At 44.8% G+C, this 25,337-nt stretch overlaps 1 protein-coding gene across 1 annotated transcript in view; it reads left to right on the forward strand.

Annotated features, from left to right (window-relative positions):
- The first annotated feature begins 9,520 nt into the window (after positions 1-9,520).
- Positions 9,521-25,337, forward strand: part of mast2 (microtubule associated serine/threonine kinase 2) — a 464,493-nt gene continuing 448,676 nt past the window's right edge. The window contains exon 1 of the mRNA XM_067990160.1: positions 9,521-10,390. Within this exon, the coding sequence (XP_067846261.1) occupies positions 10,250-10,390 (141 nt within the window). The 5' untranslated portion in view covers positions 9,521-10,249. The remainder of the gene's footprint in view (positions 10,391-25,337) is intronic.

Consider the following 25,337-nt stretch of genomic DNA (forward strand, 5'->3'; position numbering starts at 1 on the left):
GAGGGCCAAGCATCAATCTCTGCGGCACCTCACCAGTTACAACCTGCCAACCCGAAAATGACCCATTTATTCCTACTCTCTGTTTTCTGTCCATTAACCAATCCTCAATCCATGCTAATATATTACCCCCAATCCCGTGAGCCCTAATCTTGTGTGACAACCTCTTGTGTGGCACGTTATTGAATGCCTTTTGAAAATCCAAATATACTAAATCCAAATATACTACATACCCTGCTAGTTGCACCCTCAAAAAACTCTAATAGATTTGTCAAACACAATTTCCCTTTCATAAAACCATGTTGACCCTGCCTAATCATATTATGATTTTCTATGTGCCCTGTTACTAATAGATTCTAGCATTTTCCCTACTACTGATGTCCGGCTAACTGGCCTATAATTCTCTGTTTTCTCTCTCCCTCCTTTCTTGAATAGCGGGGTTACATTTGCTACCTTCCAATTCACGGGGACGGTTCTAGAATCTAAGGAATTCTAGAAGATCAAAACCAATGCATCCACTATCTCTGCAGCCACCTTTTTTATAACCCTAGGATGCAGGCCATCAGGTCCAGGGGATTTGTCAGCTTTTAGTCCCATTAATTTTTCTAGTATTTTTTCTTTACTAATCTTAAATACTTTAAGTTCCCCACTCATTAGACCCTTGGTTCCCCACTATTTCTGGTATGTTTTTTGTGTCTTCTACTGTGAAGACAGATACAAAATATTTGTTTAACATCCCTGCCATTTCCTTATTCCCCATTATAATTTCTCCTGTCTCTGCCTCTAAGGGACCCACGTTTACTTTTGTAAATCTCTTCATTTTTACATACTTGTAGAAGCTCTTACAATCTGTTTTTATATTTCTTGCTAGTTTACTCTCATATTCAATTTTCTCCCTCTTTATCAATTTCTTACTCATCCTTTGCTGGTTTCTAAAACCCTCCCAATTCTCAGGCTTACTACTCTGTTTGGCAACATTGTAAGCCTCTTCTTTTAATCTAATACTATCCTTAATTTCTCTAGTTAGCCACAGATGGATCACTTTTCCCATAAAGTTTTTATTCCTCAAGTGTATGTATATTCATTGGGAATTATGAATTATTCCTTTAAAAGTTTGCCATTGTTTATCTACCATCATATCTTTTAATCTAATTCCCTAGTCTCCCTTAGCCAACTCGCCCCTCATACCTACATAATTGGCCTTGTTTAAATTTAAGACCCTAGTTTCGGACTTAACTTCATCACTCTCAAACGCAATATGAAATTCTATCATGTTATGATCACTCTTCCCCAGAGGATCCTTTATTATAAGATGACTAATTAATCCTGTCTCATTATACAATACTAGATCTAAAATAGCCTGTTCCCTCGTTGGTTCCTCAACTTAATGTTCTAGAAAACTGTCTCGGATGCATTCCATGAACTCGTCCTCCAATCTCCTTTTGCCAATTTGGTTTGCCCAGCCTATATGAAGATTAAAGTCCCCCACGGTTATTGCGTTACCCTTATTACATGCTCCTCCAATTTCCTGATTTTTACTCTGTCCAACACTATAACTACTGTTAGACGGCCTATAAACAACTCCCACCAGTATTTTCTGCCCCTTGTTATTTCTTAGCTCCACCCATACTGATTCTACATCCTGATTTTCTGAGTTAAGATCCTACGAACATACGCACAAACATACGATCATACAAATTGAGAGCAGGAATAGGCCATTCAGCCCCTCGAGCCTGCTTCGCCATCTGATAAGATCATGGCTGATCTGATTGTGACCTCAACCCTACTTTTCCGTCTACCTTTGACTCCCTTGTTAATCAGGAATATATCCAACTCAGCCTTAAAAATACCCCTTCTAGTCCCCTCAGGAGCTTATATGTTTCAATAAGGTCACTTCTCATTCTTCTAAACTCCAATGTATACAGGCCCAACTTGTCCAACCTTTCCTCATAAGATAACCCCCTCACCCCAGGAATCAGTCGAGTGAACTTTCTCTGAACCGCCTCCAAAGCAATTATGTCCTTTCTTAAATAAGGAGATCAAAACTGCACACAGTATTCTAGATGTGGTCTCACCAATGCCCTGTACAACTGTAGCAAAACATCTCTACTTTTATATTCCATTCCCCTTGCAATAAATGACAACATTCCATTTGCCTTCCTAATCACTTGCTGTACCTGCATACTAACTTTTTGTGATTCATGTACTCGGACACTCAGATCCCTCTGTACCTCAGAGTTCTGCAATCTCTTTTTATTTAAATAATATACTGCTTTTCTATTCCTCCTGCCAAAGTGGACAAGTTCACATTTTCCCACATTATACTCTATCTGCCAAATTTTTGCCCACTCACTTAACCTATCTATATCCATTTGCAGATTCCTTATGGCCTCTTCACAACTTACTTTCCTACCTACCTTTGCGTCATCAGCAAATTTAGCAACCATACATTCGGTCCCTTCATCCAAGTCATTGATATAGATTGTAAATAGTTGAGGCCCAAGCACTGATCCCTGTGGCACTCCACTCGTTACATCTTGCCAATCTGAAAATGACCCATTTATGCCTACTCTCTGTTTCCTGTTAGCTAACCAATCCTTTATCCATGCTGATATGTTACCCCCTACATCATGAGCTCTTATTTTGTGAAGGAACCTTTGATGTGGCACCTTGTCAAAATCCTTCTGGAAATCTAAGTACACCACATCCACAGGATCCCGTTTATCCACGTTGCTTGTTACTTCCTCAAAGAACTCTAATAAATTAGTCAAACACAATTTCCCTTTCACAAAGCCGTGTTGACGCTGCCTGATTGCATTGAGATTTTCTAAGTGTCCTACTACATCCTCCTTAATAATCCTTTCTCACTACTGCCTTTATCTCATCCTTTACAATCAGGCTACCCGCCGCTCCTCCTTTTCCATTTTGCCTATCTTTTCTAAAAGTCAAGTAAGCTGGAATATTTAGTTCCTAACATTGGTCACCCTGCAACCATGTCTCAGTAATGGCTACGAAATCAAACCCATTTATCTCTATTTGTGCCATTAATTCATATATCTTGCTACGAATGCTTCGTGCTTTCAGATACAGCGCCTTTAATTTTAACTTTTAACTTTTTTTCCCTGATGTGACCGGTCACTAATGCCCTATTACCTTTGTTAAACTGCCTGTCCCTTCCTGACACAATCTGCTTGCTTTTACCCAAATTGCTACTCTGCTCTACAGCCTTGACTTTTCTCTTTAGATTGATAAATTTACCCTTACCTGAATGCTACCCCCCTCTTATTAGTTTAAATCCCGAACTATCGCCCTAGTTATTCCATTTGCCAGGACACTGGTCCCAGCCCAGTTTAAGTGGAGCCCATCCCAACGGAACAGCACCCTCTTTCCTCAGTACTGTAGTCCCATGAATTGAAACCCTTGCTTCCCACACCATTCTTTCAGCCACGCATTTAACCATCTAATCTGTTTGTCCCTATGCCAATTTGCACATGGCTCAGGTAGTAATCCAGAGTTTACTACCTTTGAGGTTCTGATTTTTAATTTGGATCTTTGCTCCTCAAACTCCCTCAGCAGAACCTCATTCCTAGTTCTACTATGCCTCCAAGAAACCGTCCTTGGCCCTCTTCTATTTCTCACCGACATACTGCCCCTCGGCGATACCATCTGAAAACACATCAGGTTCCACTTGTACGCTGACGACTCCCAGCTGTACCTGACCATGACCTCTCTCAATACCTCCACTGTCTGATTTGTCATGCTGCTTGTCCAACATCCAGTACTGGATGAGCAGAAATTTCCCGCAACTAAATATTGGGAAGACCAAAGCCATTGTCTTTGGTCCCCACCACAAACTCTGTTCCCTAGCAACCGACTCCCTCCCCTTGACCGCTTCTGAGGCTGAAGCAGACTGTTCTCAACCTTGGAGTCCTATTAGACCCTGAGATGAGCTTCCGACCCTATATCCACTTTGTCACCAAGACCGACTACTTCCACCTCCGTAACATCCCCTCTCTCCGCCCCTGCCTCAGCTCACCTGCTGCTGAACCCTCATCCATGCCTTTGTTTCCTCTCGACAGGGCTATTCCAATGCTCTCCCTTCTTCCACCCTCCATAGACTTAAACTCATTCAAATCTCTGTTGCCCCTTTCCTAACTCACACCAAGTCCCATTCACCCATCACCCCTGTGGCACCTGGTTCGGCAACGCCTCGATTTTAAAATTCTCATTCTAGTTTTCAAATCCCTCCATGGCTTTGCCCCTCCCTATCTCAGTATCCTCCTCCAGCCCTACAATTCTCCAAGATTTCTGTGCTTCTCCAATTCTGGCCTCTTGCGTATCCCTGATTTTAATCACTCCACCTTTGGTGGCCGTGCCTTCCACTGCCTAGGCCCTAAGCTCTGGAATTCCCTCCCTAAATCTCTCCGCCTCACTACCTCGCTCTTCCTTCAAGACACTCCTTAAAACCTACCTCTTTGTCTAAGCTTTTAGTAACCTGTTCTAATATCTCCTTATGTGACTCGGTGTCAAATTTTGTTTGGTAATGCTCCTGTGAAGTGCCTTGGGACGTTTTATGACATTAAAGGCGCTATATAAATGCAAGTTGTTGTGATTCATGAAACTGACATCCTGCAAGAAAATGTGCACTATACAATGAGGTTGATGTCAAACCTGTAATTTCCCAGAATCCATCCACATAATCTGTCATAAGTACATAAGAACATAAGAAATAGGAGCAGCAGTAGGCCATACGGCCCCTCGGCCCATCAATAAGATCATGGTTGATTTTCGACCTCAACTCCACTTTCCTGCCTTATCCCATATCCCTTGATTCCCCAGAGTCCAAAAATCTATTGATCTCAGCCTTGAATATACTCAATGACTCAGTATCCATAGCCCTCTGGGGTAGAGAATTCCAAAGATTCACAACCCTCTGAGTGAAGAAATTCTTCCTTATCTCAGTCTTAAATGGCCGACCACTTATTTTGAGACTATGACCTCTAGTTCTAGACTCTCCAGCCAGGGGAAACATCCTCTCAGCATCTACCCTGTCAAGCCCCCTCAGAATCTTATATGTTTCAATGAGACACCTCTCGTTCTTCTAAACTCCAGAGAGTATAGGCCCATTCTACTCAATCTCTCCTTATAGGACAACCCTCTCATCCCAGGAATTAATCTAGTGAAACCCCTTTGCACTGCCTCTAAGGCAAGTATATCCTTCTTTAGATAAGGAGACCAAAACTGTACACAGTACTCCAAGTGAGGTCTCACCAAAGTCCTGTACAAGTGTTGTAAGACTTCCTTACTCTTGTACTCCAACCCCCTTGCAATAAAGGCCAACATGCCATTTGCTTTCCTAATTGCCTGCTGTACCTGCATGCCAGCTTTTTGTGTTTCTTGTACTAGGACACCCAAGTCTCTCTGGACACCAACATTTAATCGTTTCTCACCATTTAAAAAATACTCTGCTTTTCTATTCTTCCTACCAAAGTGAATACCCTCACATTTCCCCACATTATACTCCATCTCACCTTCTTCCCCTCTCACTTAACCTGTCTGTATCCCCTTGCAGCCTCTTTGTGTCCTCCTCACAGCTTACTTTCCCACCTAGCTTTGTATCATCAGCAAACTTGGAAACATTACACTTGGTCCTTCAATCCAAGTCATTAATGTAGATTGCAAATAGCTGAGGCCCAAGCACCGATCCTTGCGGTACCCCACTTGTAACAGCCTGCCAACCTGAAAATGACCTGTTTATCCCGACTCTCTGTTTTCTGTCCGTCAACCAATCCTCTATTCAAGCTAATATGTTACCCCCAACCCCATGAGCCCTTATCTTGTGTAACAACCTTTTCTGTGGCACCTTATCGAATGCTATTTGAAAATCCAAATAAACTACATCCACTGGTTCCCCTTTATCTACCCTGCTAGTTACATCCTCAAAAACTCTAATAAATTTCTCAAACATGATTTCCCTTTCATAAAACCATATTGACTCTGTCTAATCATATTATGATGTTCTAAGTGAAAGTCTAAAAAGAATTCATTCGGACTGTTTCAATGAGCCATACACTCACTCTGGGTAATTATTTTTTTTATTCATTCATGGGATTTGGGCATCACTGGCAAGGCCAGCATTTATTACCCATCCCTAATTGCCCTTGAGAAGGTGGTGGTGAGCCGCCTTCTTGAACCGCTGCAGTCCATGTGGTGAAGATTCTCCCACAGTGCTGTTAGGTAGGGAGTTCCAGGATTTTGACCCAGCGATGATGAAGGAAGGGCGATTTATTTCCAAGTCAGGCTGGTGTGTGACTTGGAGTGGAACGTGCAGGTGGTGGTGTTCCCATGAACCTGCTGCCCTTGTCCTTCTTGGTGATAGAGGTCGCGGATTTGGGAGATGCTGTTGAAGGATCCTTGGCAAGTTGCTGCAGTGCATCTTGTAGATGGTACACACTGCAGCCATGGTGCACCGGTGGTGGAGGGAGTGAATGTTTAGGGTGATGGATGGGGTGCCAATCAAGCGGGCTGCTTTGTCCTGGATAGTGTCGAGCTTCTTGAGTATTGTTGGAGCTGCACTCATCCAGGCAAGTGGAGAGTATTCCATCACATTCCTGACTTGTGCCTTGCAGATGGTGGAAAGACTTTGGGGAGTTAGGAGGTGAGTCACTCACCGCAGAATACCCAGCCTCTGACATGCTCTTGTAGCCACAGTATTTATGTGGCTGGTCCAGTTAAGTTTCTGGTTAATGGTGACCCCCAGGATGTTGATGGTGGTGGATTCGGCGATGGTAATGCCGTTGAATGTCAAGGGGAGGTGGTGAGACACTCTTCTGTTGGAGATGGCCAATGCCTGGCACTTGTATGGCGTGAATGTTACTTGCCACTCATCAGCCCAAGCCTGGATATTGTCCAGGTCTTGCTGCATGCGGGCACGGACTGCTTCATTATCTGAGGGGCTGCGAATGAAACTGAAGACTGTGCAATCATCAGTGAACATCTCCACTTCTGACCTTATGATGGAGGGAAGGTCATTGCAGAAGCAGCTGAAAATGGTTTGGCCTAGGACACTGCCCTGAGGAACTCCTGCAGCAATGTCCTGGGGCTGAGATGATTGGCCTCCAACAACCACTACCATCTTCCTTTGTACTAGGTATGACTCCAGCCACTGGAGAGTTTTCCCTCTGATTCCCGTTGACTTCAATTTTACTAGGGCTCCTTGATGCTACACTCAGTCAAATGCTGCCTTGATGTCAAGGGCAGTCACTCTCACCTCACCTCTGGAATTCAGCTCTTTTGTCCATGTTTGGACCAAGGCTGTAATGAGGTCTGAAGCCGAGTGGTCCTGGCGGAACCCAAACTGAGCATCGGTGAGCAGGTTATTGGTGAATAACTGCCGCTTGATAGCACTGTTGATGACACCTTGCATCACAGTGCTAATGATTGGCAGTAGACTGATGGGGCGATAATTGTCTGGATTGGATTTGTCCTGCTTTTTGTGGACAGGACATACCTGGGCAATTTTCCACTTTGTCGGATAGATGCCAGTGTTGTCGCTGTACTGGAACAGTATGGCTAGAGGTGTGCCTATGTCTGGAGCACAAGTCTTCAGCCCTGCAGCTGGGATGTTGTTGGAGCCTATAGCATTTGCTGTATTCGGTGCACTCAGCCGTTTCTTGATATCATGTGGAGTGAATCACATTGGCTGAGGACTGGCTTATGTGAAGGTAGGGATCTCAGAGGAGGCCGAGATGGATCATCCACTCGGCACTTCTGGTGAAGATGGTTGCAAATGCTTCAGATCTGTCTTTTGCACTCACCTGCTGGGCTCCGCCATCATTGAGGATGGAGATGTTCATGGAGCCTCCTCCTCCCGTAAGTTGTTTAATTGTCCACCATCATTCACGACTGGATGTGGTAGGACTGCAGAGCTTTAATCTGATCTGTTGGTTCTGGGATTGCTTAGCTCTGTCTATAGCATGCTGTTTCTGCTGTTTAGCATGCATGTAGTCCTGTGTTGTAGCTTCACCAGGTTGGCACCTCATTTTTAGGTATGCCTGGCGCTGCTCCTAGCATGCTCTTCTACACTCCTCATTGAACCAGGGTTGATCCCCTGGCTTGATGTTAATGGTAGAGTGAGGGCTATGCCGGGCCGTGAGGTTACAGATTGTGCTGGAATGCAATTCTGCTGCTGCTGAGGCTCATAGCGCCTCATGGATGCCCAATTTTGAGCTGCTAGATCTGTTCTGAATCTATCCCATTTAGCATGGTGGATGGTGTCCTCAGTGTGAAGAGAGGACTTTGTCTCCAAAAGGGCTGTGCGGTGGTCACTCCTACCAATACTGTCATGGACAGATGCATCTGCGACAGGTAGATTGGTGAAGACATGGTCAAGTAGGTTCTTCCCTCGTGTTGGTTCTCTCACTACCTGCCGCAGGCCCAGTCTGGTAGCTGTGTCCTTCAGGTCTCGGCCAGCTCCGTCAGTAGTGGTGCTACCGAGCCAGTCTTGGTACTGGACGTTGAAGTCCCCCACCCAGAATACATTCTCTGCCCTTGCTACCCTCAGTGCTTCCTCTAAGTGGTGCTCAACATGGAGGAGGACTGATGTAGGTTACAACGCGCACCTGGTTGAGGCACGGACACACGCACCTAGTCTTGGCACGAGCACACGCACCTGGTCGAGGCACGGACACACGCACCTGGTCCAGCCACGGGCAAGCGCACCTGGTTGAGGCATGGGCAAGCGCACCTGGTCAAGGCAGGCGCGAGGGCTGCATGTGGAGAGTGCGGTCACTTTTTATCAAACGATGTGGGGAAGCAGAGTAGACAAAGGAAGACAAGTAGCTCGTGTGCGCATGCACGAAATCTGCAGTATTAACAGCTTAATTGTTTCAGATTAATTTCAGCCCGTGTCGGTTACAACTTATGATGTTATGCAAATGCATAGTGTGAAACCATTTTCCTGAGGTATGTAGGCATATGTATTATGTGCAGAAAACTATACCCAGATTCTTAGGAAAGCTTGTTATGGCTTATGGCATGATTGAGTGACTATTTGTTACTCCTTATCTTTTTGGGATATAGATGTACAGGCAACCTCTCATTATCAATGCATGTCTTGGATACGATGGGTGATAAGAAGCAGGTAAAATTGCCTTTTGGAGCCAGCAAGAAGCCAATGGAACAGGAGCTGAGGGTTGAGGTAACTTGTGCGACCAGTGATAGAGGGGCAATTAAACTGGGCAGTTCAAAGTCTAGGTGATAGCAGCTGCATGTTTCCGCTGAGGTAAGTGAACGCGGCACGGGTACAGTTGGTGCCAAATTCTCCTTTAGTGATGATAAATTAATCTGAAACCAATGAAGAGGTGCATGCTGCAGATTCGCGCGTGCGCACACGAGCAACTCGCCTTCCTTTGTCCGTTCTGCTTCTGCACCTGCAGCCCCCGCGCCCGCGCATCCAACAGGCGCGCGTGCCCGTGCTTCGCCCAGGTGCGCGCGCCCGCGCCCGCGCCCCGACCAGGTGCGTGTGCCCGCAAGAGATACTTCCGGCTGAATGGTCAAACGCGCTGACAACCGGAAGTGAGTTATGTTAAAGGAGAGTAAAACATAACAATAATAATAAATAAAGTATCAGCATCATCATCACCGCCGACATGTCCGGCGCAGTGCGAGTGACGCGGGACACGGCGTGTTTCCGAGGGGACAGTGGATGCGGCGATGCCGAGAGAAGGACAGTTGGTCTCAGCGGCATTCGGGGGACGGGCGAGCGGCGGCGGCTCCTCCTCACCTGGAGCGGGATTTTGAATTAAAACCCGCCGAGCGGAGCGGGCAGGGAGAGGCGGCGGAGAGTGTGTGTGTGTGAACCTGGAGCCGGCCCTGGGCATGGCTGGGGAACAGGCCGAGCTTTAACCGCAGCAGGGAGTCTGACTGGCGGCTTCTTTGTAAGTTTCGGGTCTGTCCATTTTCCCCGGAGTGAGAGCGGGTCTCGGTCCTGGACTCGGGGGAAGATGCCCGGGTGTATGCGCCTCGTTACCCGGTGAAGGCGGACGTCCTCCCTGCCTCCCTGCCTCCGGGCTTATTCCCAAACGTTTTCCTTACTTCCTACTTATAAAAAAGTTAAACGTGGACCATCCTTTCAAGGATGTTGTTTCTCCGTCAGCTGCGGCCTGGAGAATAGACTCACCACTCTCCTTTTTGGGAGATCTGACAGTTTTTGTTTAGTTTTGTTGTTGCTGTATATGTGTGGATTTGAGCAATGAAGAAATCTGGAGCGCACATCAGCTTGAAGAGCAAAAAGAAAACCTCTAAACAGCTTGTGCGAGATGAACAAACTGAGGGAAATCAAGTTAAACCTGGGCTGGACCAGGGGCCAAGGAGTGAATCACAGAAGGAAAGGGTGAGTTTATCATGGATGGAGGTTGAGGACAACTTGTGAGTGCCACATAATCTCATTCATAAAATAGGTTTTAGATTTGTAGCTTACCTGCTGAACTTCATTTTCTAACCACAATGTGCTCATTGTGAGCAGACGTATGGCTTTTCCTTAACCAATTATTGAATCTGGACAACATTCCATTGCGCTTCTATGTTGTAAGTTTGTTAACTTCTGCATGTGGGATCTCCTACATCTTGTTCTTAAGCTTTAAACTGAATATAAGGCCTTCAAAAATATTGTGTTGCACCAAATAATATGGCAGGCTGTCATCTCAAACTCGATATGCACCCTAATGAGTCCCAATAAAAGTGGCCAAAAGTGTATGTGAAGTTGCACTGTAGAAACAATAAGCATTACACATTGGTAGCTTTTGCGAAACAAATCACTTTCATCTTTTGTTTAAAGCTCATTTATTCACTCGTTTTGTGTAGCCCACAATTCTTTGACCTGTATCATTTAATAATGTGTACAGTGGATTGTTTTAAAAATGTAACTTGCAAATGTTGTTATGTTAGTAAAATTAAGCCAGATAGCAGCAACAGAAAAAATTAAATTGCAAAATTGCTAATGATGTAGTATTTCTACACAGTCTCTTGAATTTTAGAACATGTTTTTGTCTGTAGTACTGGTTTTCAGTCTTATTACTCTATGCCAAGGAGAGGAGAAACTGAAAAATGACTCTTGAGATGCATGTGTAATGTAGCATAGAATTTCTACATTGATGTACAGTAACTACAGTTGGAATTTCTAGGCCTGGTCCGTGGAATAGCTTGTTTGGTGTGTGGTGGTCTGCACATTTCGTTTGCTGCAGAAAGTTTGTGCTGCAGCAGATACTGATGTATGTTTTTAAAGCAATTGCTCTGTGGTCACAACGTTTGTTAAATTGTGGTGTACATTGCACGAAGTATTCCATGCATGGCACAGCGTGGAATGGAGTGACAGTGGAGTTAGAATGTACTGCTGCACTGTTCTGCTTTGTCAATACCTCGGGTTTTTTGGTTGTATCACCTGAGTTAGCCTATTTGGATGGGATTCTTGGTGTGCCACCAACATGGGAAGTGTTGTTGATGTGCTGGTGCTAGCTACTGGGGTGGTGCGACTACATTTTAAAAATGTTTCCAAGTTCAATCTGAAGAAAAAATTGATTTTGAGGTATTTATTTTTCTTACCAACACAAAAGATAAATTTTCATACCAGACAGGATTTGCATCCCCCATTACATAATCCTGCCCTTACTCTTCAAAAATAAGGTTATCTTATGTGCAAGATACTTCACAGTATGTAACAGCAGCTCCTCCAAATGACCTAGCAATCACTTGGTTTATTAGGCTTGGCTTTAAATTGTGCCTGCAAAATATTGATACTAGAAAAGCTGACTTGATGAATGGTGTAACTCTTGGGTGCAGAGATAGCATTCGGAGTTACATACATGGCTGTAAGAAATTGTTGACAGCAAGGAAATTGTTTTAGTTAAGAAAAAATAACCTTCAAAGAAGTTGATAACACATAGGGCTGTTTCTGAAGAAGCTGCATTGGAATTGTTTTTAATGTATTAATATTTTTAATTAAATTGTTATTTGCACATTTGTTAAAATATAATGGAATATTGTGAACATTTACTCCAACTAATATCTTGTTTTGTTTCCCTCCATTCTGTGTGCCTCCACACCATGTATTATTCTCCTGCTGATTGGGCGGGCAGGCAGGCAACCTCAAGCTCTGACGATGGAGTATTCTTTAATGCCCAAGCTCCTGCTCGTGGGTGGTTATTTAATGCAAGTGTGATATTGATGCTGTACAATTTTTACTAAAATACAGTCTACTGTTAATTCAAAGTTGCTTTTTATTGGAAGCCATTTATTTGCTCAGAATAAATTTTTTAAATTATCTAGTAGCATGAATTACGCAATTTTAATAGAACAGAATGGGAGGCTTTTTAATGATTTCAATTCAAACTGGCCGATAATTTGATTTAAGCAAGTTTGAATTAAGAGGAGTGGACTACATTAGCACTTGGCATTGTGAATTGTTTTCTGTAGCAAATACTGTCAAACAATATGTGCTAAACAGTGAAATCTGGACTCGTGTTTCACTCAAAAACATCTGGTTGGCATTTATGGTTTACACTATTTTGGCTTGGAATTCTCCAAGGATTTTCTGACCAGTTGCTTCCAATTGTAGTTAAAAGAAAAGGAAAGCTTTTGTTGGGGATTTCTTCTCCATATCCAATACCATTTCAATTTTTTCCCTGAAATGGATTGAAACTCGCTTATTAAATGGATATAAGAAGCAAAAAAAAATGCTGGAAATCTTGAAATGCAAGCAGAGAATGGTAGAAACACAGAAGATCAGTCTGGATTTGAAGTGAGAGCAGGTAAGTTAACATTCAGGCAGTAGCCCTCATCGTACTGAGGTCAGATCAATTCTGGTGAACGGCTGTGTCCTGAAATATTAACTTACCTGCTCTTTGCGCAAATGCTGACTGATCTGTGTGTTTCCAGCATTTTTGGATAAATACATGTCATTTTTCCATTAATTCAGACTTTTCAAGCACATTGTGATCATTAAATGAAGAAGTTTTTCTGGCTTTGAATGACCTATTCACCTAAGTACTCCAATTCTTCATCAGCCCAGTGCCTCACGATATATCACACCTTAGAATGCAAAATGGTCAGTTAATTGCTGCAGCCTACCTGAGGTGTTGATAAACCTGAGTGACAGCACTCAAAGATCAATTGTTATCATTCTTGGCAAATGCTTGAGAAGTGGGTGCTGCTGCTGTTTTCATGTTTTAAATCCTGACAATAAATATGGATGTCATCAATGAGGACAAACACCTCGCTATGGCCATCCCCACACCTCCACTACTCGCCTTTAAACAGCCACCCAACCTCAAACAGACCATCGTTCGCAGCAAACTACCTAGCTTTCAAGAGAACAGCGTCCACGACGCCACACAACCCTGCCACGGTAACCTCTGCAAGACATGCCAGATCATCGACACAGATACCACCATCACACGAGATGACACCACCCACCAGGTGCATGGTTCATACTCCTGTGACTCGGCCAACGTTGTCTACCTCATACGTTGCAGGAAAGGATGCCCCAGAGCATGGTACATTGGCGAGACCATGCAGACGCTGCGACAACGGATGAACGGACACCGCGCAACAATCGCCAAACAGGAGGGTTCCCTCCCAGTCGGGGAACACTTCAGCAGTCATGGACATTCATCCACCGACCTTCGGGTAAGCGTACTCCAAGGCGGCCTTCGAGACACACGACAACGCAAAATCGTCGAGCAGAAATTGATAGCCAAGTTCCGCACCCATGAGGACGGCCTCAACCGGGATCTTGGGTTCATGTCACGCTACACGTTACCCCACCAGCGAACAAATGTTATCTGTTTTTAATATAATGGGTCATTTGCTGGCTCTCTCTGCCTTCCGGATGTTTCTGCCTCTCTCTGTGTTTTTTTTCTCTTTTTTTTCCCTGTTTGTTTTTTTGTTGAATGTGTATTCGGGGGTTCTGCAGGTGACACCTCTCTGTCTGAACACGGTGATTGCCTTGGCAACGGGCAGTTGCAGGGGCAGTCTGTAAACACCATGTATTGTTCAATATGTATAAATGCGTAGGCTTCAAGGAGCTCTTGAAACATTTGCCTGAGGAAGGAGAAAATCTCCGAAAGCTTGTGAATTTAAAATAAAATTGCTGGACTATAACTTGGTGTTGTAAAATTGTTTACAATAAATATGGAGACTGTGCAGATCAGCAAAAGGGTTACTGCCCCTTTAAATTATAAAGTCAAATAATTCTTTCAGCTCTATCAACTTTACATCTAGGTTGCATTTCCTTTTTTCTCAAAGAGCTGAATCTGTTCAGCAGACCTGTGCCACATGTCTCGTGCTATTTTCTTCTTGACAGCACCATCAGTGTCAGCTGATGAATCATTCGAATGCTTCTTTTGCGAGGTGGAGCAAAACTGAGTAGTTTGTTATGCAGCTCCATTCACAACTTCCCTTTGCTTTCTCTGGTTTAATCAATTTTTGATCTACCTCAGAAACTTGTCTCCTATTCTGTATGTTCCTGCCTTGTGGACTAATCACATGTGTGGCATGGTATCAAAACCTTGCTGAATTTTAAATCTATGCCACCCAAAAAATTTATGTTGTTTGTAATCTGTATCCCTGTACATTCACCGAACCTGTATCATTGTTGAGCCAAGTCTGATTCTACAGGTACCATAGCCTCAGACTCCAGCAAGAACCTTAAGGTCTCCCATTTTATTCCTGTGGATTCCTAGCGTTAATATATGGACCTTTTGAGGCATCCATTTCTTCGCACAGGTGCTTATTTATTTGGTCATTATTTGCCTGTGTAGTCATATCTGCATTTGTTGTGGAGAGCATCCCTGCTGTGTTGTTAGAGGATTTAGATGGAAGTGCCAGAGCTGGAAAAGGAAAGAAATAACTTGCATTTATATAGCACTTGACAAGACCTGTTCCAAAGTGCTTCACAGCCAATGAATTGCTTTTGAAATGTTCTCACTATTTTGTGGGCAAACATGGCCTGCACTTTTTGCACAAGGTCCCAGAAGTAAGAAGGCCTCAAACCTAGTGACAGAGGAGATTGAGGCTTGTTTCACATTCACACCTGTTTGAATGGCAGATGATCTGTGTAACTAAAGGAGCTAGTTTGTGTCTTTTTTGTTCTTAAACAGGTAGTTCAGGTTATCTAGCGCAGATAAACGTACAAGCCATCCGAGAGTGATAGACACAGCTGCCAATCAAAATGAAGGCCTGTGAGAAGGGGCAGGATCAATGATTGGCTGTCAACCTTTGACTGATAGCTCTGTAGGTGCAAGATTTTAGTACACCGAGTGTGGGATTGTGGGGGCTGAGTCTGTATGAGGCTAGCAGTGACTCTAAGGGAGTGTTTTGCCACTTAAAGTGAACACATGTTTTCAAGATTCAGTGTATGTTGGGAGATAGAACAGGCAGAATTGTCTTTATTGTTTTTGATGAATATTGTTACATCAAGTTTGTAGCACAGAAACAGACCATTCAGCCCAACTTGTCTCTGCTGGCGATTATGCTCCATATGAGCCTCCTCCCTCCTAACTTCATCTAACCATTTCAGCATACCCTTCTATTCCTTTTTCCCTCATAAGTTTATCCAGCTTCCCTCTAAATGCCTCAACTACTCCTTGTGGGAGCGCATTCCACATTCTTATCACTCTTTGCTTAAAGTTTCTCCTGAATTCCCTATTGAATTTATTAGTGACCATCTTATATTTATGACCTCTAGTTTTGGACTCCCCCACAAGTGGAAACATTTTCTCTACGTTTATCCTATCAAACCCTTTCATAATCTTAAAGACCTCTATTGGGTCACCCCTCAGCCTTCTCTTTTCTAGTCTTTAATGATAAGTATATCCTCTCAGTTCTGGTATCCTCCTTGTGAATCTTTTTTGCACCTTCTCCAATGCCTCTATATCCTTTTTATAATATGGAGACCAGAACTGTGCACAATACTCCAAGTGTGGTCTAACCAAGGTTCTATCCAAGTTTAACATAACTTCTCTGCTGTTCAATTCTATCCCTCTAGAAATGAACCCTAGTGGCTTGGTTCACCATTTTTGTGGCCTTATTAATATGCGTTGCTACTTTTAGTGACTTATGTATCTGTATCCCGAGATCTCTTTGCTCCTCTACCCCGTTTAGACTCTTGTTATCCCAGCAGTGTGTGGACTCTTTATTCTTCCTAATGCACCACCTCACACTTAACTATATTGAAATTGATTTGCCAATTACATGCCCATTCTGCATGTTTATTAATGTCGTCTTGCATTTTGACACATTTTTCTTTGGTATTAACTACACCCCCAATTTGGTGTGGTCTGCAAATTGTGAAATTGTACTTCCAATTCCCAAGTCCAAATCATTAATGTAAATTGTGAACAACAGTGGTCCCAGCAACGATCTCTGTGGAACACCACTTCCCACCTTTTTGCCAGTCTGTACCGCAGTGTATGACTAAGGTCAGGGCATGTGGAGTCAGGGGACAGGTGGCAGAATGGATAGCAAGCTGGCTGCAAAACAGAAAACAGGGTTAAGGGTAGAATCCTGCGGTACATTATCGAAGGCCTTTTGAAAATCCAAATACATTACATACACTGCATTACCCTTGTTTACTTTTTCTGTTACTTCTTCCAAGAATTCAGTAAGGTTGGTCAAGCATGACTTTCCCTTCTGCGATCCGTGCTGATTACTCTTCATTATATTTTCGTTTTCTAGATGGTTTTGTAGCTGTGGGGTATAGTAAAGTTTGTAATTATCACCACCCACTTTTTCACACGGAATGCTGTTGATTATCCTGTTTAATGTCCCAGGCACGATGGTCAAATGGCCTTGTTCTGTGCTGTAAGATTCTGTAGCCTGAGCTTTGGTCCAATAGAAATATCTGCCTCTGAAGATGAGAACATCACATGGTAGTATGTAATAGATTTCAGGAAGCTTGAGTACAGTGACAAGGGGTCTCTACTCAGTCCCTGGGTCATATTACATTCATCTATATTTTGTGTAGGTAAAGGCACACTCTGGTGTCTAGGTAATGTGAGGTCAGGTGACGCTGAATCCAAAGAATTTCACAAAAATGCATACATAACAGCTTCAAATTGCTGCATAGGGAACTGAAGCACAGTTTGTGTTATGTTTCAAGGTTGTAATATTATTATTTACATATTTTGTAACATAGTCCTGTCAGCGAGTCTCAGAACTCATTTTTATTGATGCAAGATATCACATGACCTTGTCATGGTAATACGATAACTTGCCTATGCTAAAAGATACAGGGCCTCAAAGATATGATCTATGCAATATTTGGCTTCTGACTCAAGATAATGGGTGAAAGCCCCACTCTAGGTCTTGAACACTTAATCTGATTACTCATCAGGCTGATACTTCAGTGCAGTGGCGAGGGAGTGCTGCATTGCGAGAGAGATTTTTTGGGTAAGACATTAAACGGAGGCCCTGTCTACCTCTAACTTGCACCAATCCTGTTCACCCATCACCTCTGTCCTTGCTAACCTAGCAAGCTCCCCTGTTCCTCTTCAAACAGTACCATGGGATCAATGAAGCAGATAGACTAGCCTTGGTACAACATCTCATCCAAAGGATGGTGCTTCCAACAGACCTTCCTCAGTCTGCACTGAGGTGTAAGCCGACACCAGTCGCTGAAAGCGAGCATTCAGGTGCAGCAAGCAGTTAGGAAGGGGGGCCGGGGCGTGCACCAAAAACTGGGAGGAGCGTATCTCCAAGGTTAAGCAGAAACTGGGACTGTGGGATCAACGATCCCTCTCGATCGTGGGCAAGAACCTGGTCATCAGGTGCGAGGTGCTCTCGGTGTTGCTGTACGTGGCGCAGGTCTGGCCCATACCTCGCTCCTGCGCCGCGACAGTCACCCGAGCCATCTTCCACTTTGTCTGGAGATCAAAAATGGACTGTGTCCGCAGGGTCACGATGTACAAATCTCCAGAGAAAGGGGGGAAAGGCGTGCCCAACGTGGCCCTCATCCTGATGGCCACCTTTGTGTGCAGCTGCATCAAGCTGTGCATAGACCCTCAGTACGCAAACACAAAGTGTCACTACGTGCTGAGGTTCTACCTGTCCCCGGTGTTGAGAAGGATGGGCCTGGCCACGCTGCCACGGAACGCTCTGTCCAGTTGGACCGTTCCGCCCCACCTGTCCTTCGTGGAAAGGTTTGTGCAGGAAAACACCTTTGACCACAAGGCGATCAGCAAGTGGTCCGCACGTAACGTCCTCGAGACCCTGCGGGAAAAGGAGATGGTGGATCCTGTCGGTTGGTTCCCCGAGCAGACTGTCAATGTCATTTGGCAGAACGCCTCATCGCCAGAGCTTTCAAACAAGTACCAAGACCTAGCTTGGCTGGTGGTGAGAAGGGCCCTTCCTGTCAGATCCTTCATGCACTCCTGGGCTCTCAGCGCCACCGCGCGCTGTCCCAGAGGAGGCTGCGGTGGAGACGAGACCGTCACCCATCTCCTTATGGAATGTGCCTTTGCAAAGAAGGTCTGGAGAGAGATGCAGTGGTATCTGTCCAGGTTCGTCCCGAGCAGTTCCGTAACACAGGTTTCTGTGCTCTACGGGCTGTTCCCGGGGACGCACACTGAGACGGACATCAGCTGCTGCTGGAAGACCATCAACTCGGTGAAAGACGCCCTTTGGTCTGCCCGAAACTTGCTGGTCTTCCAGCACAAGGAGCTGTCCTCGACCGAGTGTTGCAGACTGGCACATTCCAAGGTCCAGGACTACGTGCTGAGGGACGCACTGAGGATGGGTGCGGCCGCCGCAAAGGCCCTGTGGGGAAAGGCAACCGTTTAGAGCCTTCCCGCCATTGTAAACCGAGGGGCTGCAATCAGGGAAAAACCCCCTCGGGCAGAATGTAAAATTCAAATTGCTGTAATGTACCTGTAATGAATCTGAAATGGACCAGAAATGAATCTGTAAGCAATAATCCGTGTTGAGTATGATGCAATGAGACACCCTAGAGTGTCATGAACTGTAATTATGTCCAATGTGTTCATTGAACTGTACTTGACGTAACCTGCAAATTGTATAATCTGTATTGTGTACGTTTGGAAAGTGATATGACAACTGTATTGTATGTACTGCTGCAAATTTTATGAATAAAGTATATTTTTTGAAAAAAAAAGCAGTTAGGAAGGCCAATGGTATGTTGGCCTTCATTGCAAGAGGATTTGAGTACAGGAACAGAGATGTCTTACTGCAGTTACACAGGGCTTTGATGAGACCACATCTGGAGTATTGTGTACAGTTTTAGCCTCCTTATCTGAGGAAGGATGTCCTTGCCATGGAGGGAGTGCAACAAAGCTTTACCAGACTGATTCCTGGGATGGCAGGACTGACGTATGAGGAGAGATTGGGTCGACTAGGCCTATATTCACTCGAGTTTAGAAGAATGAGAGGTGACCTCATGGAAACATATAAAATTCTAACAGGACTCGACAGACCAGATGCAGGAAGGATGTTCCCGATGGCTGGGGAGTCCAGAACCAGGGGTCACAATCTCAGGATACGGGGTATGCCATTTAGAACCGAGATGAGGAAAAATTTCTTCACTCACAGGGTGGTGAACCTGTGGAATTCTCTACCACAGAAGGCAGTGGAGGCCAAGTCATTAGATGTATTCAAGAAGGGGATAGATATATTTCTTAATGCTAAAGGGATCAAGGGATATGGGGAAAAAGTGGGAACAGGGTACTGAGTTAGACGATCAGCCATGATCATTTTGAATGGTGGAGCAGGCCCGAAGGGCCTACTCTTGCTCTTATTTTCTGTGTTTCTATGTTAGATTAAGTCCTCAAGTACTTTCAAATTCTTTTGAGTTGAAAGGAAGAACTTGCACTTTTTAATATATAATTTTGTTTTTTAGCTTTACACAAAGTTCTGTACAGATTTGAGTGAGGAAGGAAAATGACGAATAGTTGAAGAAATTATTGATGTGATTTGTTTTGTATCAGTTGCTGGTTCCTGAAAAGTACCTTCAATCAAATCGCTTGCAATTTTTTTTTCAGTTTTGCGTGATTTGTGTTTGGTAGAATTTCCACCCATTGACTAGGTTGGGCCAATACTCCTCTGGAGTTGAGAAGAGTGAGCGGTGATCTCATTGAAACATAAGATTCTGAGGGGGCTTGACAGGGTAGATGCTGAGAGGATGTTTCCCCTGGCTGGAGAGTCTGGAACGAGAGAACAGTCTCGGGATAAGGGGTTGTACCTTTAGGACAGAGATGAGGAATTTCTTCACTCGAGGTTTGTGAATATTTGTAATTCTCTATCCCAGAGGGCTGTGGATGCTCAGTCATTGAGTATATTCAAGGTTGAGATAGATAGATTTTTGGACACTAAGGGAATGAAGGGATAGGGTGGGAAAGTGGAGTTGATGTAGAAGATCAGCCATGATGTTATTGAATGGCGAAGCAGGCTCGAGGGGCCGTATGACCTACTCCTGCTTCCATTATGTTCTATCTGTATTTGAGTGAATCAGTGTGTCTGACTTTTAACCGATGGTGGTTAATTGAGACAATCAAGTAAGTGTGATGTGCACTGTTCCATTTGCAAGTGACATGCACTCGTTCATTCTGACATAAGCATCCAAGAAGTGTTTGAGTAACTCAGAGCAAAACAATTGAGATTTGGAATGTTGGCGTGGGAGATCACCTCCACATCCTTCATGCTTGCTGTGTCATCATTAATGCCTTGTTTTTATGTTGTCAGATTGGAATAGAAAGGAAACTTGTTAATGTGAGTCCAGTCAACATAATCTTTTATCAAGATGAAAATATATTCTTTAGAGCTGTACTTTGTACTGATACAGGCTCAGAGCCAATGCAGTTATTTTTTATTATTCATTCCTGGGATGTGGGCGTCGCTGGCAAGGCCAGCAATTATTGCCGATCCCTAATTGCCCTTGAGAAGGTGGTGATGAGCCGCGTTCTTGAACCACTGCAATCCTTGTGGTGAAGGTTCTCCCACAGTGCTCTTAGGTAGGAAGTTCCAGGATTTTGACCCAGCGACGATGAAGGAACGGTGTGTGACTTGGAGGGGAACGTGCAGGTGGTGTTGTTCACATGTGCCTGCTGCCCTTGTCCTTCTAGGTGGTAGAGGTCACGGGTTTGGGAGGTGCTGTCGAAGAAGCCTTGGCGAGTTGCTGCAATGCATCTTGTAGATGGTACACACTGCAGCTGCTGTGCGCTGGTGGTGGAGGGAGTGAATGTTTAGGGTGGTGGATGGGGTGCCAATCAAGCAGGCTGCTTTGTGCTGGATGGTGTCAAGCTTCTTGAGTATTGTTGGAGCTGCACTCATCCAGGCAAGTGGAGAGTATTCCATCACACTCCTGACTTGTGCCTTGTTGATGGTGGAAAGGCTTTGGGGAGTCAGGAGGTGAGTCACTCACCACAGAATACCCAGCCTCTGACCTGCTCTTGTAGCCACAGTATTTATGTGGCTGGTCTAGTTAAGTTTCTGGTCAATGGTGACCCCCAGGATGTTTATGGTGGGGGATTTGGTGATGGTAATGCTGTTGAATATCAAGGGGAGGTGGTTAGATTCTCTGTCTTGTTGGAGATGGTCATTGCCTGGTACTTGTCTGGTGCGAATGTTACTTGCCACTTGGACTATAACCTGGTGTTGTAAGACTCCTTACATTTGTCCACCCCAGTCCATCACCGGCATCTCCACATCATGACTTATCAGCTAAGCCTGGATGTTGTCCAGGTCTTGCTGCATGCGGGCACGGACTGCTTCGTTTATCTGAGGGGTTTGGAATGGCACTCAACACTGTGCAATCATCAGCGAACATCCCCATTTCTGACCTTATGATGGAGGCAAGATCATTGATGAAGCAGCTGAAGATGTTAGGGCCAAGGACTCCGCCCTGAGGAACTCATGCAGCAATGTCCTGGGGCTGAGATGATTGACCTCCAACAACCACTACCATCTTCCTTTGTGCGAGGTATGACTCCAGCCACTGGAGAGTTTTCCCCCTGATTCCCATTGACTTCAATTTTACTAGGGCTCCTTGGTGCCACATTCTGTCAAATGCTGCCTTGATGTCAAGGGCAGTCACTCTCACCTCACCTCTGGAATTCAGCTCTTTTGTCCATGTTTGGACCAAGGCTGTAATGAGGTCTGGAGCCGAGTGGTCCTGGCAGAACCCAAACTGAGCATCGGTGAGCAGGTTATTGGTGAATAAGTGCCGCTTGATAGCATTGTTGACGACACCTTCCATCACTTTGCTGATGATTGAGAGTAGACTGATGGGGCAGTAGTTGGCCGGATTGGATTTGTCCTGCTTTTTGTGGACAGGACATACCTGGGCAATTTTCCACATTGTCTGGCAGATGCCAGTGTTGTAGCTGTACTGGAACAGTTTGGCTGGAGGCGCGGCTAGTTCTGGAGCACAAGTCCTTTGTTGTGTCCAGTGCACTCAGCCGTTTCTTGATATCACGTGGAGTGAATCGAATTGGCTGAAGACTGGCTTTTGTGATGGTTGGGATATCTGGAGGAGGCCGAGATGGATCATCTACTTGGCACTTCTGGCTGAAGATGGTTGCAAACACTTCAACCTTGTCTTTTGCACTCACGTGCTGGACTCTGCCATCATTGAGGATGGGGATGTTTACAGAGCCTCTTCCTCCCGTTAGTTGTTTAACTGTCCACTACCATTCACGACTGGATGTGGCAGGACGACAGAGCTTTGATGTGATCCATTGTGGAATCGCTTAGCTCTGTCTATAGCATGTTGCTTCCACTGTTTAGCGTGCAAGTAGTCCTGTGTCGGAGCTTCACCGGGTTGGCACCTCATTTTTAGGCACGCCTGGTGCTGTTCCTGGCATGCTCTTCTACACTCCTCATTGAACCAGGGTTGATCCCCTGGCTCGTTGTTTATGGTAGAGTGAGGAATATGCCGGGCCATGAGGTTACAGATTGTGCTGGAATGCAAATCTGCTGCTGCTGATGGCCCACAGCGCCTCATGTATGCCCAGTTTTGAGCTGCTAGATCTGTTCTCAATCTATCCCATTGAGCACGGTGATAGTGACACACAACACGTTGGATGTTGTCCTCAGTGCGAAGACGGGACTTTGTCTCCATGAGGACTGTGCGGTGGTCACTCCTACCAATACGGTCATGGACAGATGCGTTTGCGACAGGTAGATTGGCGAAGATGAGGTCAAGTATGTTTTTCCCTCGTGTTGGTTCGCTCACCACCTGCCGCAGGCCCAGTCTGGCAGCTATGTCCTTCAGGACTCGGCCAGCTCGGTCAGTAGTGGTGCTACCGAGCCACTCTTGGTGATGGACATTGAAGTCCCCCACCCAGAGTACATTCTGTGCCCTTGCTACCCTCAGTGCTTCCTCCAAGTGGTGCTCAACATGGAGGAGGACTGATTCATCAGCTGAGGGAGGGCGGGAGGTGGTAATCAGCAGGAGGTTTCCTTGCCCATGTTTGACCTGATGCAATGAGATTTCATGGGGTACGGAGTCAATGTTGAGGACTCCCTCCTGACTGTATAGTACTGTACCGCCACCTTTGGTGGGTCTGTCCTGCCGGTGGGACAGGACATATCCAGGGATGGTGATGGAAGAGTTTGGGATGTTGGCTGAAAGGTATGATTCTGTGAATATGGCTGTGTCAGGCTGTTGCTTGACGAGTCTGTGGGACAGCTCTCCCAATTTTGGCACGAGTCCCCAGATGTTAGTGAGGAGGACTTTGCAGGGTCGACTGGGCTTGGTTTGCCTTTGTCATGTCCGGTGCCTAGTGGTCCGACCGGTTTTATTCTTATCATGACTTTTGTAGCGAGAGAGAACTGAGTGGCTTGCTTTTAGATTAAGAATCAACCACATTGCTGTGGAGCTGGAGTCTCAAATAGGCCAGACCGGCTAAGGACGTCAAGGGCATTAGTGAACCAGATGGGTTTTTAACGACAATCCGGTAGTTTCATGGCCACCATTACTGATACTAGTTTTTTTTTATTCCAGAATTTTATTTAATTAATTGAATTTAAATTCGCCCACTGCCATAGCGGGATTTGAACTCATGACACTGGATTATTAGTCCATTAACATAACCACTATGCTGCCGTAACCAATGAACTCAACGCTCGGTTAGACGTACCACATCGTCACGGTTGAATCGCAATCTGTTTTACTTCAAGCACCTTTCTCTGATTAGTACGTGCTAAAAATATTTGGGAAAAGGAGGTAAAGAGCCTTTTGCCCACCAATACAGATCACTTCGGTATCCTAACTCTCTCAGCCAAGCGTCCAGCTACATTTTTAACTCCCCGAATGTCTGCTCCAGATGTTTATCACGTTTTGCATGAAGTTCCTTCTTGTATCTGATTTCAATTTATTTTCGCTCGTTTAGTATATGCTGCCTTATTTTAAAAATAATATTATGCATTTACTTTTTCTACACCATTTAATATTTTTTAACACTTAAACAAGGTTTCCCTCCCCGCCCCCCCCCCCCCCCCCCCCCCCCGCCCCTTAACTCACCACCTCTCCAGGCTGTAAAGACTGGGTACTTTTTAACCTTTCTTCATAATTCATTTCTCTTGTACTTGGAATCATTTTTGTTACTCTTCTCTGTATCTTGTTCAATATGTGTGCATCTCTTTTATAGCCTCCTCTCCTTGGCACTACTCTCTGGAACCTTTTCCCTTAACCCTTCCACCATGTTACCTCTCAACCCATTTTAAAAACTTCCTCAGAACCTCCCTCTTGGACCACTACTTTGGTCATGACCAATAAATGGTCTCCCGATACTGCTCAATGTGCTTTCTCACTTCTGTGAAGCATCTTGGGAAGTTTTCTCCATTAAAGGAGCTACATAAATATAAGTTGTTGCACAGATGGAACAGATTCTAATTTTGGCCAAAAGTCTTCACTATGGGAGCTTTTACTTTTTGTAATATAATAGTGGACAATGAAGCTCTTTTGAAATGAGTATAGATGACTGGAAGGCTGTTTCCAGTGGGGTCCTGCAAGGCTCAGTACTGGATCCCTTGTTTTTTGTGGTATATATTAATGATTTGGGCTTGATCAAGAAGTTTGCAGATGATACAAAAATTGCCTGTGTGGTTGATAGTGAGGAGGAAAGCTGTAGACTGCAGCAAGATATCAATGGACTGGGCAGGTGGGCAGAAAAGTGGCAAATCAAATTCAATCCAGAGAAATGTGAGGTAATGCATTAGGGGAGGGCAAACAAAGCAAAGGAGTACACAATAAATGGGAGGATACTGAAAGGTGTAGAGGAAATGAGGGACCTTGGAGTGCATGTCCACAGATCCCTGAAGTAGCGGGACAG

Source organism: Heptranchias perlo, chromosome 9 (genome assembly GCF_035084215.1).
Source record: "Heptranchias perlo isolate sHepPer1 chromosome 9, sHepPer1.hap1, whole genome shotgun sequence".
Classification (NCBI taxonomy): Eukaryota; Metazoa; Chordata; class Chondrichthyes; order Hexanchiformes; family Hexanchidae; genus Heptranchias; species Heptranchias perlo.